Source organism: Trachurus trachurus, assembly GCF_905171665.1.
Source record: "Trachurus trachurus genome assembly, chromosome: 9".
Classification (NCBI taxonomy): domain Eukaryota; kingdom Metazoa; phylum Chordata; class Actinopteri; order Carangiformes; family Carangidae; genus Trachurus; species Trachurus trachurus.
In genome coordinates, this window is record NC_139895.1 from 22,086,967 (window position 1) to 22,110,840 (window position 23,874).

The 23,874-nt window shown below is 42.9% G+C and overlaps 2 protein-coding genes across 2 annotated transcripts in view; both read left to right on the forward strand.

Annotated features, from left to right (window-relative positions):
- ank1a (ankyrin 1, erythrocytic a) overlaps positions 1 to 15,560 on the forward strand; it is a 39,029-nt gene extending 23,469 nt beyond the window's left edge. The window contains exons 30-44 of the mRNA XM_083978714.1: positions 262 to 466; positions 706 to 802; positions 936 to 1,164; positions 1,256 to 1,384; positions 1,715 to 1,834; positions 1,945 to 2,029; positions 2,190 to 2,264; positions 2,641 to 2,772; positions 2,939 to 3,094; positions 8,879 to 9,542; positions 9,778 to 10,126; positions 12,234 to 12,317; positions 12,677 to 12,829; positions 13,914 to 14,012; positions 15,397 to 15,560. Coding sequence (XP_083834840.1) covers positions 262 to 466; positions 706 to 802; positions 936 to 1,164; positions 1,256 to 1,384; positions 1,715 to 1,834; positions 1,945 to 2,029; positions 2,190 to 2,264; positions 2,641 to 2,772; positions 2,939 to 3,094; positions 8,879 to 9,542; positions 9,778 to 10,126; positions 12,234 to 12,317; positions 12,677 to 12,829; positions 13,914 to 13,985 — 2,550 coding nt within the window. The 3' untranslated portion in view covers positions 13,986 to 14,012; positions 15,397 to 15,560. The remainder of the gene's footprint in view (positions 1 to 261; positions 467 to 705; positions 803 to 935; positions 1,165 to 1,255; positions 1,385 to 1,714; positions 1,835 to 1,944; positions 2,030 to 2,189; positions 2,265 to 2,640; positions 2,773 to 2,938; positions 3,095 to 8,878; positions 9,543 to 9,777; positions 10,127 to 12,233; positions 12,318 to 12,676; positions 12,830 to 13,913; positions 14,013 to 15,396) is intronic.
- A 4,342-nt stretch (positions 15,561 to 19,902) lies between these two features.
- Positions 19,903 to 22,797, forward strand: LOC310991125 (eukaryotic translation initiation factor 4E-binding protein 1-like). The gene is made up of 3 exons (XM_083978713.1): positions 19,903 to 20,350; positions 21,601 to 21,792; positions 22,152 to 22,797. The coding sequence occupies exons 1-3, from the start codon at positions 20,215 to 20,217 to the stop codon at positions 22,181 to 22,183; spliced, it is 360 nt and encodes a 119-aa protein (XP_083834839.1). The 5' UTR covers positions 19,903 to 20,214; the 3' UTR covers positions 22,184 to 22,797.
- The last annotated feature ends 1,077 nt before the right edge of the window (positions 22,798 to 23,874 follow it).

Sequence of the window (23,874 nt, forward strand, 5' to 3'; positions counted from 1 at the left end):
TCACTGTGGGATTCTCTCTCTCTTTCTCTTCATCTTTTATTTCCCCTATTTGGTTGTCCTCTCTGACCCTTTTTGCTTATTCATTGCCATCTACCTCATCATCAACTTCCCATTATCTCGCTCCTATTCTGTTTTCCCAACATCTTTTTATTTAAAAAACAACCCACTTTATTTTAACTTCTCCCCGTCTTTCTACCACATCATCAAACTTGTGCCCATGTTACCTATCCCCTTTTCTCTATCATTTACTCTCAAACTCAGGCTCAGCCAGTTCCAGATGAGCTGGTTGCAAAGCTGCTGGGTAACCAGGCAAACTTTAGCCCCGTTGTCACTGTGGAGCCTCGACGGCGCAAATTTCACCGACCCATCGGCCTGCGTATACCCCTGCCCCCATCCTGGAGGGATAGCCCTCGAGACTCCGGGGAGGGTGACACCACCAGTCTGCGTCTGCTTTGCTCTGTCATAGGTACTGCATGCCATGGATGCCTGTGTGTGTGTGTGTGTGTGTGTGTGTTAACGGAGGCAGCTTCTTTCCATGTTACATAAGAAATTATAAGGCAACATTTCTGGTTTGCAGTGCCAGAGTTGGACAACAAAAGTTTATTTTTTCTTACTTTGTGCACTGCCCCATGAGACTTCTTCTTTATGACCCCTGCTGAAGCTAGATTAATCAGTTTGGCCTTTCTCATCCTGCCTGATTCCCAGGTGGCACCGCTCCTGCCCAATGGGAGGACATCACTGGCACAACCAAGCTTATGTATGCTAGTGACTGCGCCAGTTTCACAACCAATGTGTCAGCACGGTGAGTTCAACACAACATATACAATATATCAACCATCATACCATAAAATGACTTCAATATTTATTCTAGCCTTCAACTCAACTGTGATTTATGCACAGTACTGTGATTACAAGTCATTAATATTTTCTTCCAGGTTCTGGCTCGCAGACTGTCCCCGGACAGCTGAGGCCGTCTCCTTTGCCAACCTGCTGTACAGAGAGCTGTCAGCCGTGCCCTACATGGCCAAGTTCGTGGTGTTTGCAAAGATGAATGAGCTCCGCGAGGGCCGTCTGCGTTGCTACTGCATGACCGACGACAAGATGGATAAAACCCTGGAACAACATGAGAACTTCACAGAGGTGGCTCGCAGCAGAGACATAGAGGTCTGTGGTGCCTGTGAGCTGAAGTTAGTTAACGTTTGTAGAAGATGTTAACAGGGGGTAGAGGCAGTGACACCTATGTTTCCCCTTGCAGGTGATGGAGGGAATGCCCCTTCACCTGGAGTGTTCAGGAAATCTCGTGCCAGTGAGGAAAGCCACCCAGCAGCCTCGCTGCTTCAGCTTCCAGGCCTTCAGAGATAACCGACTCCCTGTCTCTGTTAAGGTATTATCATTTGTTTTCTATTTTTGTTGTGTTTTTTTAAGTATTTTGGGGCTTTTTTTGCCTTTTATTGTTGGGATAGTTGAGATAGACAGGAAATGGGGAGACAGAGAGAGGGGAATGACATGCAGCAATGGGCTGCTGGATGAATCGAACCAGGGCCACTGCAGAGAGGACTCTAGCCTTTGTATATGGGGCGCCTGCTCAACCCACTGAGCTATACAGTGCCCCATCATTTGGTTTTCTATGTCAAGTCTTCTCTTATTAAAGTATGCTGTTGCTCACCGTTATGTGTCTCCACTGTAAACACTTAATTGTCTCTGTGTGTCTCAGGTGAGAGACAGCAGTAAAGAGCCCACTGGATTTTTGTCTTTCCTGCGTAAGTCTACCAAGTATGAGGACAGCCAACATGTGCTCTGTAACCTCAACATTACCATGCCTCCATGTATCAAGGTAAAGCTTCCAAAGTCAGCTTATATTGACACGACACACCAGGTGTATTTATTCCCAGTTTGTCTTCCATGAGACGTCTGTCTTCAGTGTTGTTTGTTTGTCACTGGCAGATTGTTGGCAGTGAAGACCGGAGGAGAACTCTGACCCCACTGGCTTTGAGAGAAAGATACAGTGCCCTAAATGAGCCTGCAATGGGTATGAGACTATCTCTCGCTTATAGTTATTTCCATCCTAATACTTCATCCTCAGGACTACCATACACAGAATTCATGAGTGTTGCATTGTAGGGATAATCTCAACTTTACATTTGATGGACTAAGATGTTATAGCTTCAGTTGTGCTCTGATCTCCGCAGCATCATTGAGCGCCATGGAGAGGACAGAGCTGAAAATGGCAGTGATTGCAGAACAGTTGGGACTGAGCTGGGCTGGTAATGCCTAAATAAATATCTGCATTAATACTAATGTATTATACTAATATTATCTGCTAATATCCAGTATATGGAATCTGTTTCATGTGTTGTGAGCGGTCCATGTTCACCATATGTCTGATAAGCCTGCCTAGCATGTAGCTGATAAAATGAAGTTATAGCATGGCAACCAGCCATTGAAACTAATTATTTTTCCTGGCAAGAGCCATAGCTATTTTACAGACTGAATCTTCCTCCTCTTCAGTTTTGAGCTACTATGAAGCAGTGTGCCATTTCGAGAGCAAGATCGTGTCTGCTACAAGAGCATGACTCATCATCTAATGATATAAATATTTTCCTTGCCTACTCGATCTTTTCCATCTCATTTTCTTATCAGAGTTGGCACGTGAGCTTCAGCTCAGCGTGGATGACATCAATAAGATCCGCGTGGAGAATCCCAACTCCCTGCTGGAGCAGAGCTCTGCCCTGCTCAACCTGTGGGCCACACGTGAAGGCAAGAGGGCCAAGAGTGAGTATATGATATCACTCCTTCATATCCTTTGTGTTTCTGCATTTTAATCCAGTCAAACCAATCAGGTTGGTGTTGTAACAGCATTTCTGGTTGTCCTGGGAACCTCCCAATTCTCCTCTTTCCTTGTCCACATGTGTGTCTCCATCATGCGTCTTGGCTGCAGTGGAGAGCTTGTACACGGCTCTGAAGAGCATCGACCGCATGGACATCGTCAGCATGTTGGAGGGCCAGCCGCCTCAGCCTGTGAGACAAGGCTCCCGTGACATGAGCAGACGCCGACACAACGAGAGAGAACACCTTTCCCCTGGTATGACCAATGGTAAGCCGCCCACCCCCACCCCTCCCCCCAGATCCCACAATGCAGCCCCTTCCCAGTGTCCCGTTTTGCCTCAACCCTGAACCACTTTTCAATAAATATACGTACATCCCCTTTGCCTAAAATCCGCTGAAGGTAAAGTGAAGTTTGTGACCCTCTGATTCCTCCATAGTGTCCCCATGTCTTTCTTATTTTATTCCCCATGATGCTGTTGTGTATGAAAGCTGCCACAAACGTCAAACCTTTGCAGGACTTTACCCCAGCAACATACAGAGGGACTCAGGACACTCCTACTGTACTACAAACTCTGTAGTGCCTAATTTTATTCTGTATCTATAAACTGTGGTGAAAGGTAGTAGAGAAATAATGAAATATACGGACAACTATGTTGAATTTATGCAATGGTGAATGCTTGGGGGTCAGTGTTTTTGCTGCAGCTCCAGAATCTGAAAAAGAAAACACTTCGAGTGGTGTAAACTGAGATAAATAAACTCATCTATCGCGATAGTTTTATTGATGTTTTGTTGTGGTAAAGAGCTATGTTCATTTTGTGTACAGATCAGTCAGCTTATCGTATTTCCATACACAGTTTTTTATTTAGATGGACAACATTTTAGCTTGGATATTTTGTTAATGAAACAATGCCTTGTCATACATGATCAGTCCACATCTATGATAAGTATAGCGTAGTATAGCCGCCCTTCTTATCAATTGTCAGTCCTCAGTCTTTTACTCCTTTACTCATGGTTTCCCTCACACATGCATAACCTACATCTTATTGACTCCATTTTCACCTCTGGACTGGTGTGAGCCCACCCCCCACCCCCACTCCCTCCTTACTGGACTGGCTTTTCCGCTCCGTGTCCCGTGCAGGCGATGAGTCAGTCCGCCAGGTGACAGGTCCTCTCTGTGAAAACTGGAGCAATAATCAGAGATGTAACAATGCATACAGATATGACCATGAGGGTCAAAGGGTGAAAAGGGAGACGTTCAGATCACAGCTGCAGTGAATCTGATAACCGTTTATCTGTGTTGTCTGTCTTTCTGTCTGACTACTCGCCTCCCAAAGGCCATTCATTCCTGCTTTGACCGTCTGCGTGAAAACGTGATGGCACTTTGAATACGTGGATATTATGTCTTCTGCTGATTTCACAATGATCACTGTAACAGGGTTTTTCCGGGGTAACGGGGTTTTTCCTTATTGTTCCTACTCAGTGTGTGTACAGGGTGGAACACCATGCCTGACTTTTTAAGGCAAAGAAAATAAAATGAGTCAATGAGTAAAATGGACCATTAAACTGAAAAAAAAGTTAAACTGGGTAAAAAAAAAAAAGTCTATACATATTCAAAGAAATTGAAATAACTCACCATAATAAGTCATAATAGTTATTTTAATAAGATATGAATTTTGAATGAATTTACTTTTCAGTTTGTTCCACAGATGACGTTATTCATTTACTCATTGCATAGGAATAGGATGATATATTTTGGAAACATGCTGTTTTGCTCTCTTGCTAAATGTCTCTGTTAAATATGAAGCAACGGCCAGCAGCTAGTTAGCTCAGCTTAGCAAAAAATATTGAAAACAACAGGGAACAGCTAGCCTAGCTCTGTTCAAGCTCTCTTTTTGCCAGGTGCAGGATAGTAGGCCTACCTTCCTGGAGGCTCAAGGGGTTTCCTGGCAAGAAGTACTCCTGGCAAGAAATATTAAATAGTGCAGCACATAAACTCCATTAAACCATTGAATTTTTACACTTAAGTTTTAGCTAAGCTAAGTTAACTGACTGCCAGCAGTAGCTTCATATTTACCATAAAGACGACCAACTTTTCATGTAACTCTTTGCAATGAAAGGGAATATGCATATTTCCAAAAATGTTAAAATATTAATTTAAGTTCAGTCAGGTTCAGTCTTCCATGCAAAACAAGCCATTTCTTATCATCAGTGAAATAGCTTCTTTTTTTCTTTTCTTTTTTTAATGAGGCTTTTCAGAAAAAGCATCAAGAATATTGGCTAGTGCAGGTCATTATGCGGGCTTTACTCTGTCTCTATCTTTACCTGTCTTTCCTTCTATTGTGAGAGTGATGTCTGTAGTATTATACTTATCCGTTTTTCTTCATAGTTCTAATGCCCCTGTACTATAGGTAAGCAAACTCAAGATAATTTCCAGGTTAGAGAATAGAAAATACACTGAAAGATCCCTTTTCACAGACATTTTTTTTAAGGAGACATTTAATGCTCTGCCTGTGGTTGCATGGGGAATAGTCTGAATCTCTTAAGGGCTAATGTTGGTGCACCGAATGTCCTTTTGGGAGCCCTGTTCTCATTCCCTGTGAATCTGTCCCTCTTTCTGTGTTTTTCTGGACATGTCATCTGCAGCCTAGCCGCCCTACTCTTCCTCCTTCTCACTCCTCTCCGAACTCTGACCTCATGCCGACCTCATGTTGACCTCTGAACCACATCTTTATATTTTATTTTTTCGCGCCTAGTCGTGCATTTTTCTTTATTTTTTCGTATTTTTGAAAACCCCACCTTTTTTAAGTGTCCGCTCTGTGACCAATAACCCTCACACAGACTGTGTACTCAGCACCCACTGGGAGGGGGGAGGTGACCCTCGCTCTCTCTCACTGTTTCTGTCTGTGTTCATCACCTATTTTATATTCCTCTTTCTCTCTTACTGCCCTTTTCTATTTCCCCACTCTGTCCTTTCCCCTCTTTATCCCATCCCTTCTTTCCTTGCCCTCCTGCCTGACTGCATGTGCATGAAGGCTGACTTTCATCGCTCATCCCCCCTGTGTTTGCATGGAGACACTGGGATGAAGGGCAGGAGTAACAATGGCTTGTTGGAGATGACAACTCTGACATTGCACTGGCACCTAATGCTGCTAAACTGACAGACATGTGTCTTTGCATGGCATGCATACTGATAGTAGACTCTGTCTCCGTCCCCCCTTAGTGATCTGTCCTATGGGGGGTAAAAAAAAAAAAAAAAGGCACACAAACCTTTTTTGTGAACTGACTTGTGTCTGCTCTGTTCATGTATGAATGTTGTGGTTGTTTTCTACATAAACTGTGTCCATCTGATGGGTTATTTTGTATGAAACACAGTATGTTTTAATGTCTTTGTAAGTGTTGTACAAGGGTCAGTCTGATATTGTAAGTGTGCTTATTGTGCAATGTGAATCATCAATCTCTCTGTGTGAGTGTATGTGTGAACGTCTTTATATATGTTTTAAGTTTTAAGTGTTTTGTGTCTTCCATACACCTGTGCCCAGTGTATCAGTGTTCAAGTGTACGGGCAAAATTAGCACTTCTCTTTTACATGCGTTTTCACTTGGGTGTCACCGCTTTGTATTTCTGTGTTCGTGTCTTTCAATCACGGTGGGTCAGGCAATCACAGCCATGTCTCATATTTCACACTTTCCCTTACCCAAATTTCTCTCTTTTCTTTCTTTTTTCTTTTATCACCACTGCCTCATTCTACTAGCATGGAGAGAGAAAACAGGAAGGGTCATTTATCATTTTTGCCACAGTCATGACTCAGACTAATCCATATCTACACTGATTTAAATGGTAAATAGGTGGTCAGGTGATTCCAGGTGGATTCTAAATTTGCTGTTATGATATTACTAAAGCTATAATTGTATTGTATTTCCGCAGCTTATATTGCTCATATTACTGTAAGCTCACAGTGTACTGGCAGATTCAGTACACTGGGATACAAGCTTTTGTGAATTGGACTCCAAAGCTTTAAATGAAACATCCTCACCCAAATAAATGAGCAATTATAATAAAGTTATATTTAACACAATATGTTATGTTTTCTGGTAGTTAAGTAAAATGCCTAAATTTCATTATTGCTGATTTTACATGATTTTTGTCTATTTTCTTAGCACTTTTAACGTCATAAGACAACATTCTTTGCAAATACAGTATTTATGAGTCATAGCCATGATAGAAAATGACAGCAGCTGAGAGGCTGAAAGAGAGAACAGAAAGTAGGACAAGAGGTCTGTTTGGTTGCTTGGTGTCACAAATATCTCCTGCACTCTCAGCAGAACTCAACTGCAGTACAGCCAGCCATGAATCAAGTTACACCCTGCACAACCGTTCTCTCATTACAACGCAGTGTACACATACAGTCTCTCTCTCTCTCTCTCTCTCTCTCTCTCTCTCTCTCTCTCTCTCTCTCTCACTCTCTCTCTCTCTCTCTCGCTCTCTTTCCCTCTCTAACAATGTATCTTCTCTTCTTGATCTTGGCCAGCAACATATCTCCTGTGTCATCCTCCTGGTCTAGGTCGTGTAGTCTTACAGTAATTGTAACACTCACACTTTGCTTTGCCTACATTGTCATCCATCACAATGTTCACATAATCTATTCATGTAATTTGCATGTTGTTCGTGGATGATTATTTCAGTAGACCGATAATGAGAGTAGAAACACAACCGGATCTTTTTGTGCAATATACAGTTATTGTCTTGATGAGGAAACTATTCCTGCTGCTGTGACGTTGTTACAAATAAGAAAAGATATTGTTGCAGAGGGTGTCCAAGAAAACAGTTGTAGGAGTGACCTGAGTCCACAGTGTATTCATGGTTTTCAGTGTTTCCAATTGATACAACTTCACCTCAAATAGCATTTCAAATAAATGTTTGAGGCAGCAACCATGTGGCTTTTTCAAACAGAAGGAAAATCATCTATTTTGTATATAAATTTGCATTTTTATTAGCAATACTATAAGTTATATGCTCATATACACTTTATTGGCAGTTAATCAGGTACACCTTGCTCAAATTAATGTAGCCTAATACAACAGCCCTGCACTAAATCCTCCTTTCATAAAGCTTATAATGGGGATGGACACAGCAAAACTGTGTAACATAGTACCATTCAACAGCAGTAAAAACTGCATCCTCCCAAATGATAACACAGTTGAATCAATACTTTAACAGTTTCAACACAAAATGAACTTACAACCTTGCTCAAGGAGGATTTATCACACCACAGTTGTATTAGATTGCAATAGTTTTTGTCAGGTGTTTCTATTTAACTGCCATCTAAGTGTAGCTGTGTTTTATTGAATGCATTACAACAATATGTGTTAATGGGAGAGCAGCGAGCTATGTGGTGAGAGCTGCAGTGTGAACGTGTGAGGAGAGAATGAGATTGCCTGCATGCATGCTATCCAGCCTGACAACAATATTATCCTGCCTGTTTTTGAGCGGATTTGAATGCATGCGTAAAAGAGTGTGAGTGTATGTGTGTGTGTGATGGTATGAGATAGAGAGTGAGAGAGTGTGTGTAATGGCATGTGTATGCGTGACAAAGTGTTCGTCACTGTTGGACATGTGATTGTCCCAGAGGCAGTAATTCCTGTCCGTCTCCCCGCAGGTGGCAGCCAGCAGAGCAGCATCAGTCACTGCTGGGTTCGAACCTCAGTCTCAGTCTCTCGGTCCATCTGGCTGTGTCTGCTGCTGCTGCCGCTGCTGCTCTCACCGTCAGCGCTGGCTGATCGAGCTTGACAATCCCACTTCTAAAAGTTGCCCTTGCTCTCTTGTCCTAAGCTCCTTGCACCTTTATTCTAGCTCCTATTGTCTTGGCCCTCCCCTTTTTCTCCCTCCCTACTTTTCTCCCATTTGTCCCTTCAGCCTCCTCTACTCCTCCCCTAGATGCCCAGCTCCTGGGCAGGGGTACTTACCCCCTCCCGGGTTCCCGGTGCTGTGGGGTTGAGGTGGGGAGCGAGGTGGGGGGCCGGGTGTCAGTGTGCCTCTCTCTGTCTCGCTCCAGGTTATGGGCTCGCGCAGGAAGAGCTTCTCTCACCGGCCTCCATGCAGTACAGCCTGCCCTCCCCGCTGGGTGCTGAGACATACTGGCAGGAGGTCTCCAGTCTGGACTGTGCACCAATTGCCACCACAGAAGAAGACACCCTCATGGAGATGTCTGATGTGCAGGTGTGGCCCTCAGGCAACAGCCCCTCCCTGGTGCCTGTGGAGGACTCCTCGCTGGAGTGCAGCAATGCTGACGACTCAGAAGGTCTGCTGGGGCTGCCGTACGGAAGCCTGGGTCGGCCGGCCAGTCAGGCCAGCGCGGCCAGTGGAGGGGGTGGGGTGCTGAGTGGCTCCATTGAGTTGCCTGAAGACGATTCAGAGATGGGCGTTGACTCACTCAGCACCGCCACGCCAGCCTCGCTTGGGGGCACCATTGCTGGGATCAATCTTAACGGGCTGAACAATGGTCAGGGGTCAGAGGCAAGTTCGGAGGTATCGGCAGTCACCAGTACGACTGGTGGTGACGGAGCTGGAGGAGGAGGAGGAGGAGGTGGAGGAGGAGGAGGAGGAGGAGGGACGGGCTCAGAGGAAGGGCTTTCTCTTGTTGCAGGACAGCAAAGGGTGTATGCTCGGCTGAGTGAGTCACCTGGTCTGAGCTGCGTTGCAGATCGAAATGGAGACAGGTGAGTCAGCCCTCCGTCTGCCTCTCAGGTGACAGCACAAAGATTCAATATACAAACATTAAATCTGTGATTGTCGGCTGTTTAACCTTATCGTACAGTATGTCAGCAAATGTCAGTCACTGGAGGTGTTTCAAAAATTCCATGAAGAGGAAGTGATCGCCAAGCAGGTTATGACAGTTGTGTGTCACACACCGTGCACGTACCACGTCCCCATTGTTCTGCTCTCTCCTTACAGGTCAGGTAATGGTGGAAATGGAGGTGGCGGAGGCTCTTTCCTTTCCTATCTGCAGGAACAGACAGGCCCAGGGTGGATCCCTGTCACTGACCCTACTCAGGGCTGGGTGGGCAACCAGCCCAAGCCCAGGCAGGCCGTGGACACCATGATGTCATCAGTACGTAACGCTGTGGAAGGGGACCAGTCCCATATGTCCCAGGAGGCCTTGCTTCAGCCTGTACGGGACATGGGGCACTCTGAGATCTTGCGAGGACACTTCAGAGGCACCCAGCCATTTGAAAAAGGTCTGGGCTTCCCACACCGGGTACCAGAGCTGAGGGCCTGGGACGACATGCGTCTGAAGGGACAGGTGAGTGTGGTGTTCCTCCTATGCAAAACAAGAGGAATATTTGTACTGCCTCTAGCAGAGAAATGAGCTTGTCAGATGCAGTAGATTGATCATTATGTCGTTCAAACAACAGCCAAGCACCAAAAATCTGATGCATTTTGTCACTAACTGTCCACCTACAGTATGAGAGCTTTATATTGTTCATGAGAGACCTTTTAGCCAACCAGACAATAAAAACAAACACTGACACACACAAACACAGTGTCTAGGGCCCAAGAAGGGCACAAACAGCATGTCCAGCCAAATATAGCAAACATTCTCACTGTCCCACTCATGTTACATTATCCCCACCCCAGTCATTCCCATGTGTTAACTTTCTGGCACAACCCAGCCACATCACACATCACACTGTAAAGGACAATCTCTGCCATGAAACTGCGTGAGAGCTAAAATAGAGTGGTGCGTTTAGGGCCTTTGTGGGCTTTACACTGGTTCATTAAGGTGATTAAGGAGCCTTGGCTTGGCTTTATTTTGATGCTGTGCGTGCTGCACAGTTATGTCTGCATAGGGTTTTGGTGGATTTTGAGGCTGGGTGGATTATTGGGAGTGGGAAATATTTTACAAGTTGTCACAGCTACAGAGAAGTCAGAATGCAAGTGTCTTATGGTGCTCTTACCACAGCATGCAGAGTCACACTGGAGTAGCCAGAGGTATTTAAAGCCCACAGGTCACATGGTCAGAAAGAGAGAGAGAGGTGGGAATAGAAGCCTCCCAAGGTTGCTCATGCCTGGATTTGTCATTGAGTGGGTACTCCTGCCCCGACAGTGTGAAGGAGAAGGAATAGGGAACTGAGGAAAGGGCCCCCGCCCCGGCTTGTGGAGGACGGATATGAACTAGAAGACATTAAGCTGGTGTGAATGAAGCAGTGAGAAGAAGCCTGAAGGACTGAAGTTATTACCTCCTCTCTTGGCTTAGAGAGGTGCTGCGTGGGGAAACAGAAGTCACTGAGTGGCTGAGGGGTGTGAAGCCCAAGTCGTTCATTGTCGTGCACAGGCTGTGTTGATTTGCATAGCAGGGCGCGATGTGGGCCCTGGTGACCGAGCTCCTCTTCAGCTTTGTGCTGCTGGCTTTCCTGGTGATCAGCTGTCAGAACGTCCTCCACATAGCCAGCGGCTCGCTGAGGTCCGTGCTCACCTACGTACACGTTCAGTTGGACCGTGAGCTCGGCGAGGTCGAGGGAGTGGCTGATGAAGAGGAGAACGTCACCACCAGAGTTGTCCGCCGCAGAGTCATCCTAAAGGTACAATGAGGAGAGACGAAGGAGAGTCAAGCTGAGATTTGGAGTGAGGGTTATCTGACTGGCAGGAAAACAGTAATGAAAGAGGAAGAGGAAAATGTTGTTTGGTGAAAGGCTGAAGGATGCTGGAGTGATGCAGGGTAGGATTGTGGTAATAAGGGTAAATGTTTTTACTGCAGTGGAGTTCAGTGGGCGAGATAAGAGGATTAACCAAAGATACAATAATAATAATGAATCCTCTAATAGTTCTAATCTTTGTAACACTCTTCTGTGTTACAGATGTAAATAGACTGTCTTGGGCTTAGCAAATTTGGTCTATAAAAGTTTTCTGTTTGACTATGTATATCTGAAGCTCCCTCAGTGGCAGTAATCCGGTATGACTTGTGAATTTTTGGAGTTTTATTCAGTAGATCCACAGACTGGAGCGACCCTTGTGCCCATTTGGCTGCAGGAATTTGTTTGAGCTTATAAATAGCTGTGTGGACTCACTGCAAATTATTACTGGCTCTAACAGCATTGTCATGAACTTCATGAACTGTAATTATAAGTGTCACTAAGAAACATCCCCGTGCCCATCTGTCGCTCATCTGCTTCTCTGTTTCCAATTAGTGGATGGGTTTACGACATGGGCGTAATTACACCGCACTGACAACTGTTTTAACTGCTGCTGTTCCAATCACTGCTGGTCTATAATTTACCCACTTCATTTTCTTTTCACCATCTTGAGTTTACTCAGCATTATAGCATTACAAATGTGCCTTCAAGTACAGTAGAAACAAAGTGCAGTTTGTGGTTGATTTAAATACAATTACAAATGTTTTCTGTCCACAGGGCGATGAGGTCGAAGATCTTCCCGGGGAGCAAGTGAGTGAGGAACAGTTCACGGATGAACATGGAAACATCGTCACAAAAAAGGTCAGTGTGTTGTATTCTTACAATGTCCATTCATTGTTTTCCTTATGTCAACGTGTCACGATAGTCTCGCAGCATCTACCCATAGAATGATTATTAAACCAATAATCATCATTACACCCATCAGCATTCATCACAATATTATTACACTACAGTATGTATTTTCCAAAAAACAATAGGTTTGACATTGTTTCTCACAAGAAAATAACTCACAAGACAGTTATTTTCAGAGACAGAGTTATTTTCTCATTGCCGTTTTCTTTCATATATTTCACCAGTCTCACATCCTTATTCCCACTCTCTGCTCTCACCCATCACTCTCTCCCAACCTCCTGTGTGCGTCTGTTGTGTGTATGTGATAGATTGTGCGTAAGGTTGTGCGCAGAGGGAAGGGTTCAAGTGAGGAGGGAGTTCAGGAGGTGTGCATGGAGAGTTCTCTGCAGGACGGCAACGAGCTGGAGGTTGATGCTGAGCAATTCATGAACTACGCCATCCTGGGCCGGGACAGCAGCAAGGTGGGATTCTGATCTGCAGGCAGCTCTCTTGTTGCAACACCTGAAGCTCCCGTTGTAAGCTAAAGGGTGCGGGGGAGCAACGGACTGGGGCTTTGTTTGTTTGACAACCATGTTGTAGCTACTAGTTTACAGTAAACAGCGGACTCTGTGCTGCAGTGGACGTCTCACCTCATTATATGGTTTCCACCAACAGTCCATATACAGTAGCTTAACCTGCATGAGCTTCAGTATGAGGTACTGACAGGCGAGAGAGCACAGTTTGTGCTTGTGTACACTTAGCACTGTTTCACTGTTTGTCAGTCTTAAATCACTACAGAGGACAGAGCGAGGTGTGTGTTTGGTTAATTGTTTGAATGCTGACCCTCTGTAACATTAATCTCCACCTAAGTATTTCTGTCTATGTCAATACTGCATGCAAAAAGGGAACAGATGAGACCACTTTGCTCTGGTGCTGTTATTGCTACGGTTGAAATGCTCACTCAGTTCATCAGCAGGGTGTCATCATTTTAGCCATCACTAAGCTGCACGTCCATCTCATATGTTTGTTTCTGGCGCATCAGTGACTGAATGAACCGACTGTGACTCCTTGCAGTGGTTATATTTTCCATTCTCTCCCCATCAGTTCTCAATGAGTGAATCTTCTGTCTTTTTGCCATCATTAAAGTTTGTAGCCCCACAACTGTGACTGTGTGCTGTATCACTCCAACCTACAGGACTCTCTTAATCAGAGCTGGGCCAAATATTTTCTACAGTCATTCAATGTTTTTGAGACTACTCTCCCAACTACTATAGATGTTTCTGATTTCATCTTATCTTCAACTGTCGCCCATCTCTTATGTCCTTGCTAGACTGTTTATCATAATTTCTTTCTCCCTCCCTCCCTCTTTCCTCTTCGTTCATGAATTTGTCTCTTGCATTTTTGTTTCATCTCCTCTGTTATTTTTATTTTTACTGTTTTTCTGTCTTTTCTCTCCTTTACTAATATTCCCTCAACCTCATGTTCTGCTCCTGTCATCCCACCTCTTCTCAATCCTCGCACCTTTTCTGCCGCCAACCCCCCTCCCTCCCTCCCCCCCCGATGTAGCCCGATACTGTGGATGTGAAGAAAGGTGCTCAGATAGTGAAATGTGCCAGTCTGCGGAGAGTTAAGCAGTGAGGCAGACTGAGCGCTGCGTCCCTGCAGGTACGGGACTGACCCACAGTGCCTCGTCTGACCTGTGGGCTAGACCATTTAATCCAGTCTCTCTGGATTAAATGCATTTGAATGTACCTTTAATTCAGTACTAATGATATGAGGCTGGCACAACAAAATGATGATTAAATAATCAGTTAAACTATTAGCTAAAATAAAAATTATTCTCAAAGAAGAAAAGATATCACAGCATAAAAGCATAATAAAAGAACATCAGTTAATCCCACATGCTAATTAATGACAACATGACATGTGTCAAATACATTATTTTTACACAGTGAGTTTCAGTCAGTAATTTGCAGGTAGTATGATCTGACATAGTTCTTCATGCTTTTTAGAGAGTTTTACTTCAGTTTTTACAAATATATTTATTTTTCATAACCTGAATATATACATGAATTTCAGACCGCTTGCCTTCAGGCAATACTTTGATAAATGTATTGCAGATGTATGGAGTTATATATGTGAATAATCAATGTTTTTTTTGTTGTTGTTGTTGTTATCTGCTTGCTCAAATTCATTTTTAAATTATCTTTTTTTAAAGTAATTTATCCAGTTCAAAATGTCAAACCGTGTATTCAGAAGTAAAACACATATATAATTCCATATGCCTGTTGATGCAAATATGTCATTAAAACTGCAGTAGAATCTAACAGGTCATTTGTTTTCTTCATGCATGTTGTGACAAGCTGGAAAAGGGTTGGCACAATGTGCGCTGAGCAAAACAACCAACCAAGAAGGAGCTTGTAAAGTGAGAGCTCTCAAGGTCAAAGCTGCAAAGCCATTTGTCCAGGGAATTGAAATCTGGAGTCACTGTGGTGTGTGTGTGTGTGTGTGTGTGTGTGTGTGTGTGTGTGTGTGTGTGTGTGTGTGTGTGTGTGTGTGTGTGTGTGTGTGTGTGTGTGTGTGTGTGTGTGTGTGTGTGTGTGTGTGTGTGTGTGTGTGTGTGTGTGTGTGTGTGTGTGTGTGTGTGTGTGAGACTTGCCCTTTCTAACGTAAAGGCCATGACATTCCTGCAATTACTGATATTTCAAGTACCTCACGACTGAATGTTAAACCACTTTTGCCAACCATTTTTGCTTGAAAGCTTTCGCAGAACTAATGTGCTCTTTTGTAGTTTTAGAATAACTGAGTAAAATAAGAAAATAATGTGGGTGTTATATTAGGATCAACATATGGTCAATTTAAAGATGAACACTGTAGCCAAGGCTATTTTTTTCTGAGATTCAAATATACTCACAGTCGCACTGACTTACTGCAGCTTGCATGCCACCTGCTGTGAACATTATTTATGAGGTTTTGCTCTGCTCTGTTGTACAATAGCAAGACAAATGTGTGGCCTGTCCTGAATCAGCGTGTTTCCCTCTCTTTGCAGAGTTCTCCGCAGGATTCAACCCCTTCACCAAAACCATCCTACATGGACACATGACCAGCAGCAGCTGACAGGAGGAACAACACATAAAAAAAAGGCAGACAGACAGAAATGAATGGCAACAGACACCACAGCGGCTATGCCGTCTATCAGCACGCACCTGAAGAGATGGATATGGATTTACTTGTAGTTTTTATTACCTTTTTTTCTTTTTTTCTTTTTTTTAAAGAAACCGTGGAGAAAAAAAAATCTATTACTAGGCTAGAAGCATGATTTCGTATAAAACAAAAACCAAACACAAACAAAAAAAAAAAACTAGCAACCAAAACGTGCTTCCTGTTATCTGTATCAGCATGAGTGACTGCTGCCGCATGGCCTGTCTTTAATTACAAATACTGAGGGAAAACAAGGGTGGGTAAAAGGGCGGGGAGGGATGGGGAGGAGACAACTACATGGGACAGGCATGCAATGTAGGGTATGGTCCATCACTGGCCCGTTTTTTAAACCAACAGGGAAAAATTTATCAGTTAATCTTAAGAAAAAGGGAGATTAAAATAATGAGAATTACATAATCTCTAGGCAACAAGTTACTCCCCCTCCCACCTGCAACACTCTTCCAGCTAAGAGCATCACAAACTAGTTTTAAACCTGTCCCAGTGCTCTCAGAGTCCAGTAAAGCTACAATTATCACCCAATGATATCGGTGTTGTACATAAAATCGTATGCACTAAAATGCTCTACGTGACTGTGTGTTACGTGTGTTGTTTATGTTATAAGATCCCTATGCGATGCCACTGATGCTGCTGTTTCAGGTACATAAGAAATTCCTTCCTGTTTTTCTTGTTTGGTTCGTTTGGTCTGAACCTCTATATATTATTCTATATATCCTGAGATCTTTGTGGGTACAAGAACATACAAATGTTGTGTCGCTCTGCCTGTTTTGAACGTCCGATTTTTGTGTGTCAGGCTGTTTGTTTCATTGTGCTTTTCATGTGATTTCACCCTTTGCTTTTTGACATGTCAAGCTGTAGCGGGAAGACATAATGTGAGTCACCTACTGTGGGTTTTTTTAGCTCTGGGAGGCAGGTTTCTGCACTGGACCTGCCTCCCCGACCTTCCCTCAGAGTGGTTTGCCTTGCGAAGAGGGTGACAGTGAGATATATGATGAGGGACAGATTATCATGAAAGATTAACCTATACCATCCCACTCCTCTGCCTTTTTCTTGTCCCCAATGTACCGTATCTTTGTGAGGTCTGTGTTTATTGGATATCTGTCTGAGCCAAAATCCCAATACCTCTCTTCACCCTCAATCTTGCCCTTATTGCCCCCACACCCACCTCCAGCCCTACCCTTCCAGTCAGCCTCTCAGAATAGATGTAGCAGTCCTGTCCAACCTCCAGCAGGGGGCAGGATCCCACCTTCAGCTAGTAGCAGTGTCTCTTTGACCTCATCATGCAGTATCTGACACCAACACCCATTAGGTGCACTTATAGACCATCTCACCACCACCAGACGATGTCACGTGATGAGAGTGAAGTTGTTGAAATGCTGATAACAATGTAGCACTGGTTTGACTGGGTGAAAGAGTCAGCTGAGAGTGTCGTGTCGAGGGATGTGTTGAGCTTTGATGTTTGTCTCCTTGGTCATTCTTCGGAGTGTAGCAAAGACAGTCAGTCACCAATCACTGTGATGAGAAACTGTAATACTGACCCGCAACTGTGAGCCTGACCCTTCCCGTCTCTTGTGTCACTCCTTTATTTTGTGTTCCGTCTTTTTTCCCCCTATGATTTACTGTCTTAACTGTACTTCAGAAGAAGCAATAACTGCTTATAAAAGGAGAGGATTGTTTGTTTGAGTGTGTTTGCTTGTGTGTGTGAGAGAGATAGATATATATAGAGAGAGAAAGAGAGACATTTTAGGATCATAGCTCATGTTCTTCCACAGTTTTCGATCCGTAAGTAACAGCTTTAGGCCATTCCTCACCACACTCAAAAATGATGTCAGTACATTAGCATCCCACTTTTTTTTTTTCACTTTGCCTCTTTAGAAAAGAAAATTATTAAGTTTACATGTTACTCTATGATTGGGAAAATATTTGGTATGACTTAATACCAGCCATCCCACTGAAGCAAAGTGTTTGTTTTGTTACACTCATCAGGGAATGTAGGTGTGTTCAGTCATAGTTTTTAAACCTTATTAACATTCATGTGCACCTTGAAAGAAATCCTATTGGTTGCGTGTGTGTGTGTGTGTGTGTGTGTGTGTGTGTGTGTGTGTGTGTGTGTGTGTGTGTGTGTGTGTGTGTGTGTGTGTGTGTGTGTGTGTGTGTGTGTGTGTGTGTGTGTGTGTGTGTGTGTGTGTGTGTGTGTGTGTGTGTACGTGTGTGTGCGTGTGTGTGTGAATGTGATATTTTAATATCACATATTCAGTCCTGGATATTGGGACATGTCAAAGTTGTGATAATATCACAGGAAGTAATATTGCAAATGGACAAAGAGCAGCAGCTCTCAGATTATGCGTGTAATACTAATTCACTTTTATTTTTAAAGTTGATTTACCTCAATAAGCACACCATGGCACATGATATCAATCACCTACATGCATCTCTTTCAAACATTTCATTAGACATCAGACAAGATTATCAGTCACAAAAACGTTGCAATAAGCACCCATCAATAAGTGTTTAGTATGGCTTCACAGCCAGAGATGATGAATGTAAAGTCTTGGTATACTATAAGTCTTGTTATAAAGTAGTCATCTGTGTCAGCTCTGTACTTTAGTAGCCAATAGTGTATTCACTCTGTTGTTTCAACTCAATATCTCCTGTTGATCATCAAACATATGTCTTCACTTTCATTTCATCATGAACATATACAAACCATGTTAGAGGAGAGATTTAAAGAGAGAAGCCTCAAATGGGTTTTTGACATTGTGATAAATATCCCTTCATCAGATATTATTTCTATTTTATTATCTTTTTTAATGACCACAAAAAGTTAGATGTCAATAAAAACTGCACAGCAGTGTAATTGTGTAATACCCCTTATGTCATAGCATACATTTGCTCTGTAAGGGCTCATAATTATGCTTGTGTTGGTTTCTGAAGCAGTGGCTATTTTATTAATCCACTGCTGATGTCAGGGTTAGAGCAGGGGGCGCAGGGGGGTCTGATGAAAAGACAACGGGGGCGGCAGGGGGCACTTCGAAGTTCTGTGGAGTTGTGGGGAGGCTCGGTGGCTTCGATGGCCAGTCTTTCAAGATGACAAGCATTTTTCCTCAACACAGCCCACCCCTGATCTATTTCTGCCCCCTTACCAAATATAAGACTGAGCCAGTTCTAAGGCTTCCACGTGGTGACAGTTTGAAAGCAGTTTGAGAGGAGTCTGAATGAGTGCAAGCAGAGGGAGGAGGGTTACATCAAAAAAAAAAAAAAAAATGAACGATGGAAAGCCCTGCACTGAGGGACGACTGAAACGATGCCATGCACCAAGTTCATGCAAAAATATTAACTGTTGCAAAAACTAGAGAACACATGTATATTCCTTTAGAATGGATTGAAGACATTATTAACGCAATAGCATATTACTCAATACTAAGGAATGCAACTGCGCACATGCACAGAAAATGTTTTTAACATAAAAGGCTATATATATATATATGAAATATATGAAAAAATATATATATATATTTACTTAGAATGCTATGCACCCTTACTTGTCAACTGGGATTCTAGTTATGTTATGGATGTACTTTTAGCATCATACAGCTGTAGCTACCAAGAGACTGTTGAGTTCTGGGTAATGCCTGCAACCTGGGGATAAATAGGGGTCTTGTGGGTATTTTAACCTGTTTCGTTTGCTTTTTTTATTGTTATGGAGAGTCAAACATGAATTTAAAATATACATGTAAAAGCCTTTTAATCCAATCAAATCCGAGGACATCTATTGACAATTTATCCTGTACACCAGCTCAACATTTACAAAATTAATAAAGAAATGAAATGTCTTTGTGTATAGTGTGTATACTTTTGTGTGAGACACGTGCACCCCTAGCTACTACAGGTGATCAAACAAACCAAATCTTATCAACATGCTGAACTGCTCAGAAACCCCACTTTTCCTCAGAACACCTGCAAATTATGCATTTAACATCATGAAGACATTAGAATAACCAAATGGATATATATTTGTGGCTAGACTGTGGAACATGGTAAATAATAATAATAATAATAATAATAATATCCATATCCATTTTCAGCATTCATTTAATGCAAATAATGTTGGAATTGACCCTTTAGCCTTTTGTTTTTGTTTAGTCTAACAGTTTGTAAATGACATGTAGCTATTAAATATAGCCTACTTTTGCAGACAAGTTTTGAAGTGAAGATTAATGTAGGCAGAGCATTGAACTGTCAAGCCATTGCACAGCCATCATTTGCCAGTAGGGGGCGGAATAACTCTACTTTGTCCACGTCGGGAGCATTTACCCCTGCAGCCAGCAGCCTCCTGTCTGTCTGTGTTGTTTTGTTTGCATGTTGAGGGTGAGTGAGGCAACGTGTGCTCAGGTCCTTTTAACAAAGAACCTGGACACTCTGTGTGCGAGACTGCGTGTTGTAATGTTAGATACTACCTTTCATTATTTGCACTTATGAAAAAGAGGTATTTATTTTTTCTTTGTCCGAAAGTAGCCATTCTGTTGAGCCAAAGCAGTAACTGAGGCAGACACGGTGTGGCTTTGTTTAGTTTGTTTAGTTTTTTGGACGCTCTGCCTGTTTGCTGTTATTTAGTTAGCTAGTTTTAGTTTGTTATAGTTCAGAGAAGATGTCCACAGACTGCCAGAAGACCACTGCCAAGGCCATCCCGTCGACCAGGAGGGTGACTGTCAACGACGCGGAGCACATGCCCCATGACTACTCCATTACACCCGGAGGCACCCTGTTCAGCACGACCCCGGGGGGTGCGTACTGCTCTGCTTTATTTGTTTGTGTGTGTGTTTGCTTGTTTGTTTACTTGCATGCGTCGAGGGTGTTACGCACGATCACTTGTACTCATATCCGCTAAACGGCTGCATTGTCGGTGAGTGCAGGCGCAGCTCGGGCTAGCACCATGAGGTCTGCTGCTGCTCCTGTCAAACGCCACCGTGCAGCACGAGCAGCCGCTGGCTCCGCCTCAGCTAACTGCTAACGGCGGCTAACACATGTTTGTTTGTTTGTTTGTTTGTTTGTTTGTTTGTTTGGACAGACAGGAGGAGACAAAGTGTTTCTGACTCTGAGGCAGCGCAGTAAATGTGACCAAAGGCTTGCTGTGAGTGGCGTGTGTTCGTGTCACTGTGCTCAGCGTCTCACTCTGAAGGGGTCGGCTCTGATTGAGAGCTGCCTCCCTCAGCTGATCTTGGGACGGCAGCGACTCCTACTGTTCACGTCACCGGCAGCTGAGGCTGTGATTGGCTCTTTCTAGTGTGAGGTCACTGAATTGCTGTGCAGTCTCAAAGAGTTGGAGTTACACAAACAGTGAAAGATTTTATCAGAAAAACGTTTACAAAAGTTTACAAAAATGTGAGTGTGAAAATGTGTAAAACACATTCATGAATTATCAAATAAGATTAAAACAGGCAATCAGGTTTAACTACAGACATATTTGGCAGTGGCACCCATTCAGGCAACCAAACGGAATAAACAGTCAAATCTTTCTCATAAGTGGTATGTGGCTGGTTTTCCGATCCAAAGAGATCCATCCAGTTTGAATTATCTTTATAGAATTACTTTCATCAGTGCTGCCAACGGTTTGATTTAAATGTGTTGATACAGCCTTCACAGTGTAAAGGTGGAGGGGAAAACACTCTCTTTTTTCTGCAAGCTTTTTTTTGTTATTTAAAGGATCTTAGGGCAGGATTTGTGAGAAAATACACGTATATATGAGTGTAGAGCTGCAGCAGTCATTCCTCAGAAATTTTCTTTGTGTTTTACCTTGGATATTTTTCAGTAAACATTAACCTGATTAATCAAATACATAGACGGTAGATTGATTTCCTGATTAGCTGCAGCCCTTAGTTAATGTATCATTATCAAAATAATTGTGAGAAGTGTCAAACAAAAATAAATGGTTTGAGCTGCTTGCCTGCATATTTATGATGAATGAAGCAGCAGATGCCACTGTGAACGTAGCGCTCGATCGCTGATGATCAACCTTTCACTTTTCAAACACAAGGTACCAGGATCATCTATGACCGAAAGTTCCTGCTGAACTGTCGCAGCTCTCCGGTGGCCAAGACTCCTCCACGAGGTCTGCCCAACATTCCTGGGGTGACCAGCCCACCCTCCAAAGACACCACTGAGAAAGCCCGTAATGGAGAACTACTGAACAACAACAACATCTCTGCACCTGACAGCAACACCACTGGTACGTTAATTCTTCAGACACATCACTGGGTGGCATTTGAAATGAAGGATGTGTATCACATTGCTAGCATGTCTTCGATGGATGATAGGTGGAGATCACATACACGTATCGTCAACACTGAATTCCGCTGTCTGAGAGAGTTTTCACACTGTTAAAAGAAACACGCAAAATTAAGAGTTGTTTCTGCAAGTTGTCTTGCTAAAATCTGTTGCCACCAGTTTGAAGGCATCTTTTCCTGTTGCAATTTATCTGGTTGCGTCATAAGGTGACGATGACTTCCATCTTTTTAATCCCGTTTTCTAAGCGCAACACCAGATGTGTCTGTGCTCTGTTTGTGAAATATGTTCTTTGTCTTTAAGGTGATGATGCACAGTTTGAAATGGACATCTAGGTGGTGCTGGGACGAGTATGAAGATGTCAGACTTACCAACACGATGCTGTGAAGAAAGTTTCAGGAGCACCTCCTCTCTGCCGATCATCCATTCCATGAAGACGGAGGGTCGCCATCGGTGTCCACAGTGTCTTTTTGTGTTTAAGTCTGTTTTGTCACTCACGTTTGCTAGTTTTGCCCAGAACAAATCTGTAACTAAGCCTTTTCTGTCTGCCTCAAGACTTAATCCTGATTTATGTGTGACAAAGTGTGCCTTCCTGTAGCAGCTACATGTTCAAAATCAACACTGGGAAGTACCGAACACCAACAAAGCCTCATCCCTCAATACAAGAGACGATAACGAGTATGAATATCCAATTTTCTGAATTTGTAAGCATTCCAGAGGGTTTGTAACACGATGAGCTTTTATTTTCACACATTTCCTGATACCTTTCTTGAAATATTGCCTTGATACGTTAAAGTTACTGTATAATTTAATGCATGGTTGATCATGCTCTTAAAATCTGAAACAATACTTCGCCTGAAGTTGTATACATTTTTGAATTTTGAAACAGATTTTCACACACGGTTTGTAGGGTGACAAAAAGCATTAAAGCAAACACCATAAGAAACAACTACGCTCTGTCGTGTTTTTCTGTGTGCGTTGATTGTGTACTACTAGTGAGTATCGTGTTCTCATGTCTGTAGATTGTAAAAATGCAATCCACGGACATAAGTAAGGTCTTGATTTTTTCTGCTTTGAATACGCATCCTTGCATCGTCAGCTAGATGAGCAAATAAACAGATTATGTCTTTCAACAATAACATGAAAACTAAACTGACAAATAATTCCTCTTCAAAATTTAAAGTAAGTTTAAAGTAAAAAAAAAAAAAACCACTGAAATAAAAGGATAATTCTTGATTTGGACATCTAGTTTTACACCCTGTAGCACTGCCTGCGTTCCACTGATTCGTCACAAATCGTATCAGGAATTCCTCTGGGAGCACTGATAACCTCGGTCAGTGGACTGTATAAAGAGAGGTCAATATACAAGTCAACATAGCTGGGAGAAACTCCCTCCTTTTTTTCCCATTCAACATTTCCATTTCCACTTGTGTTGATTTACTGTGCCTGTTTTTCAAAGCTCATTCTGAAGTAGTTTACTAGACTTTCCCTTTGAAGACATTTTATTACAAGCTTTTAAAGAGCTGCATAAAATGGACATCCCACCCTGATTCATATTTTTAGCACTGAATGACGTTCTGACAGCACTGGATGGATTCGAGACTAAATGGACTAGTGACCTGTCCAGGGCGTGTCCCTGCCTTTCACAGATGCTTGCTGCAAGAGGCTTTAGCTCTCCCAACCCAACCAAGTTGTAGAGTTGTACAGTAAAGTGTAAAATGGTCCCAAGGGCAGGTGGAGTCATATAAAACCAGACGTCCATGGCAGAGCCTTTTATAACAGCGTTTTTTTGATTATTGTTTTATTTTTTTTTATTATTTTTTTTGCGATACTTCCTGGTAGTGTGAGTAAATGCAGCTGTTTGTTTAGGATAGGAGCTGACATGCTTTGGCATTGGTGACACCAAGCTTTTATTATAATATCTTGAATGGCCTCTTGCCCATTCTGTTGATTACCATTGCCATTATTTCCCTCTCAGTACTTCAAGTATTACTGAAAAACTACAAATTAAGATAAGACTTGCACC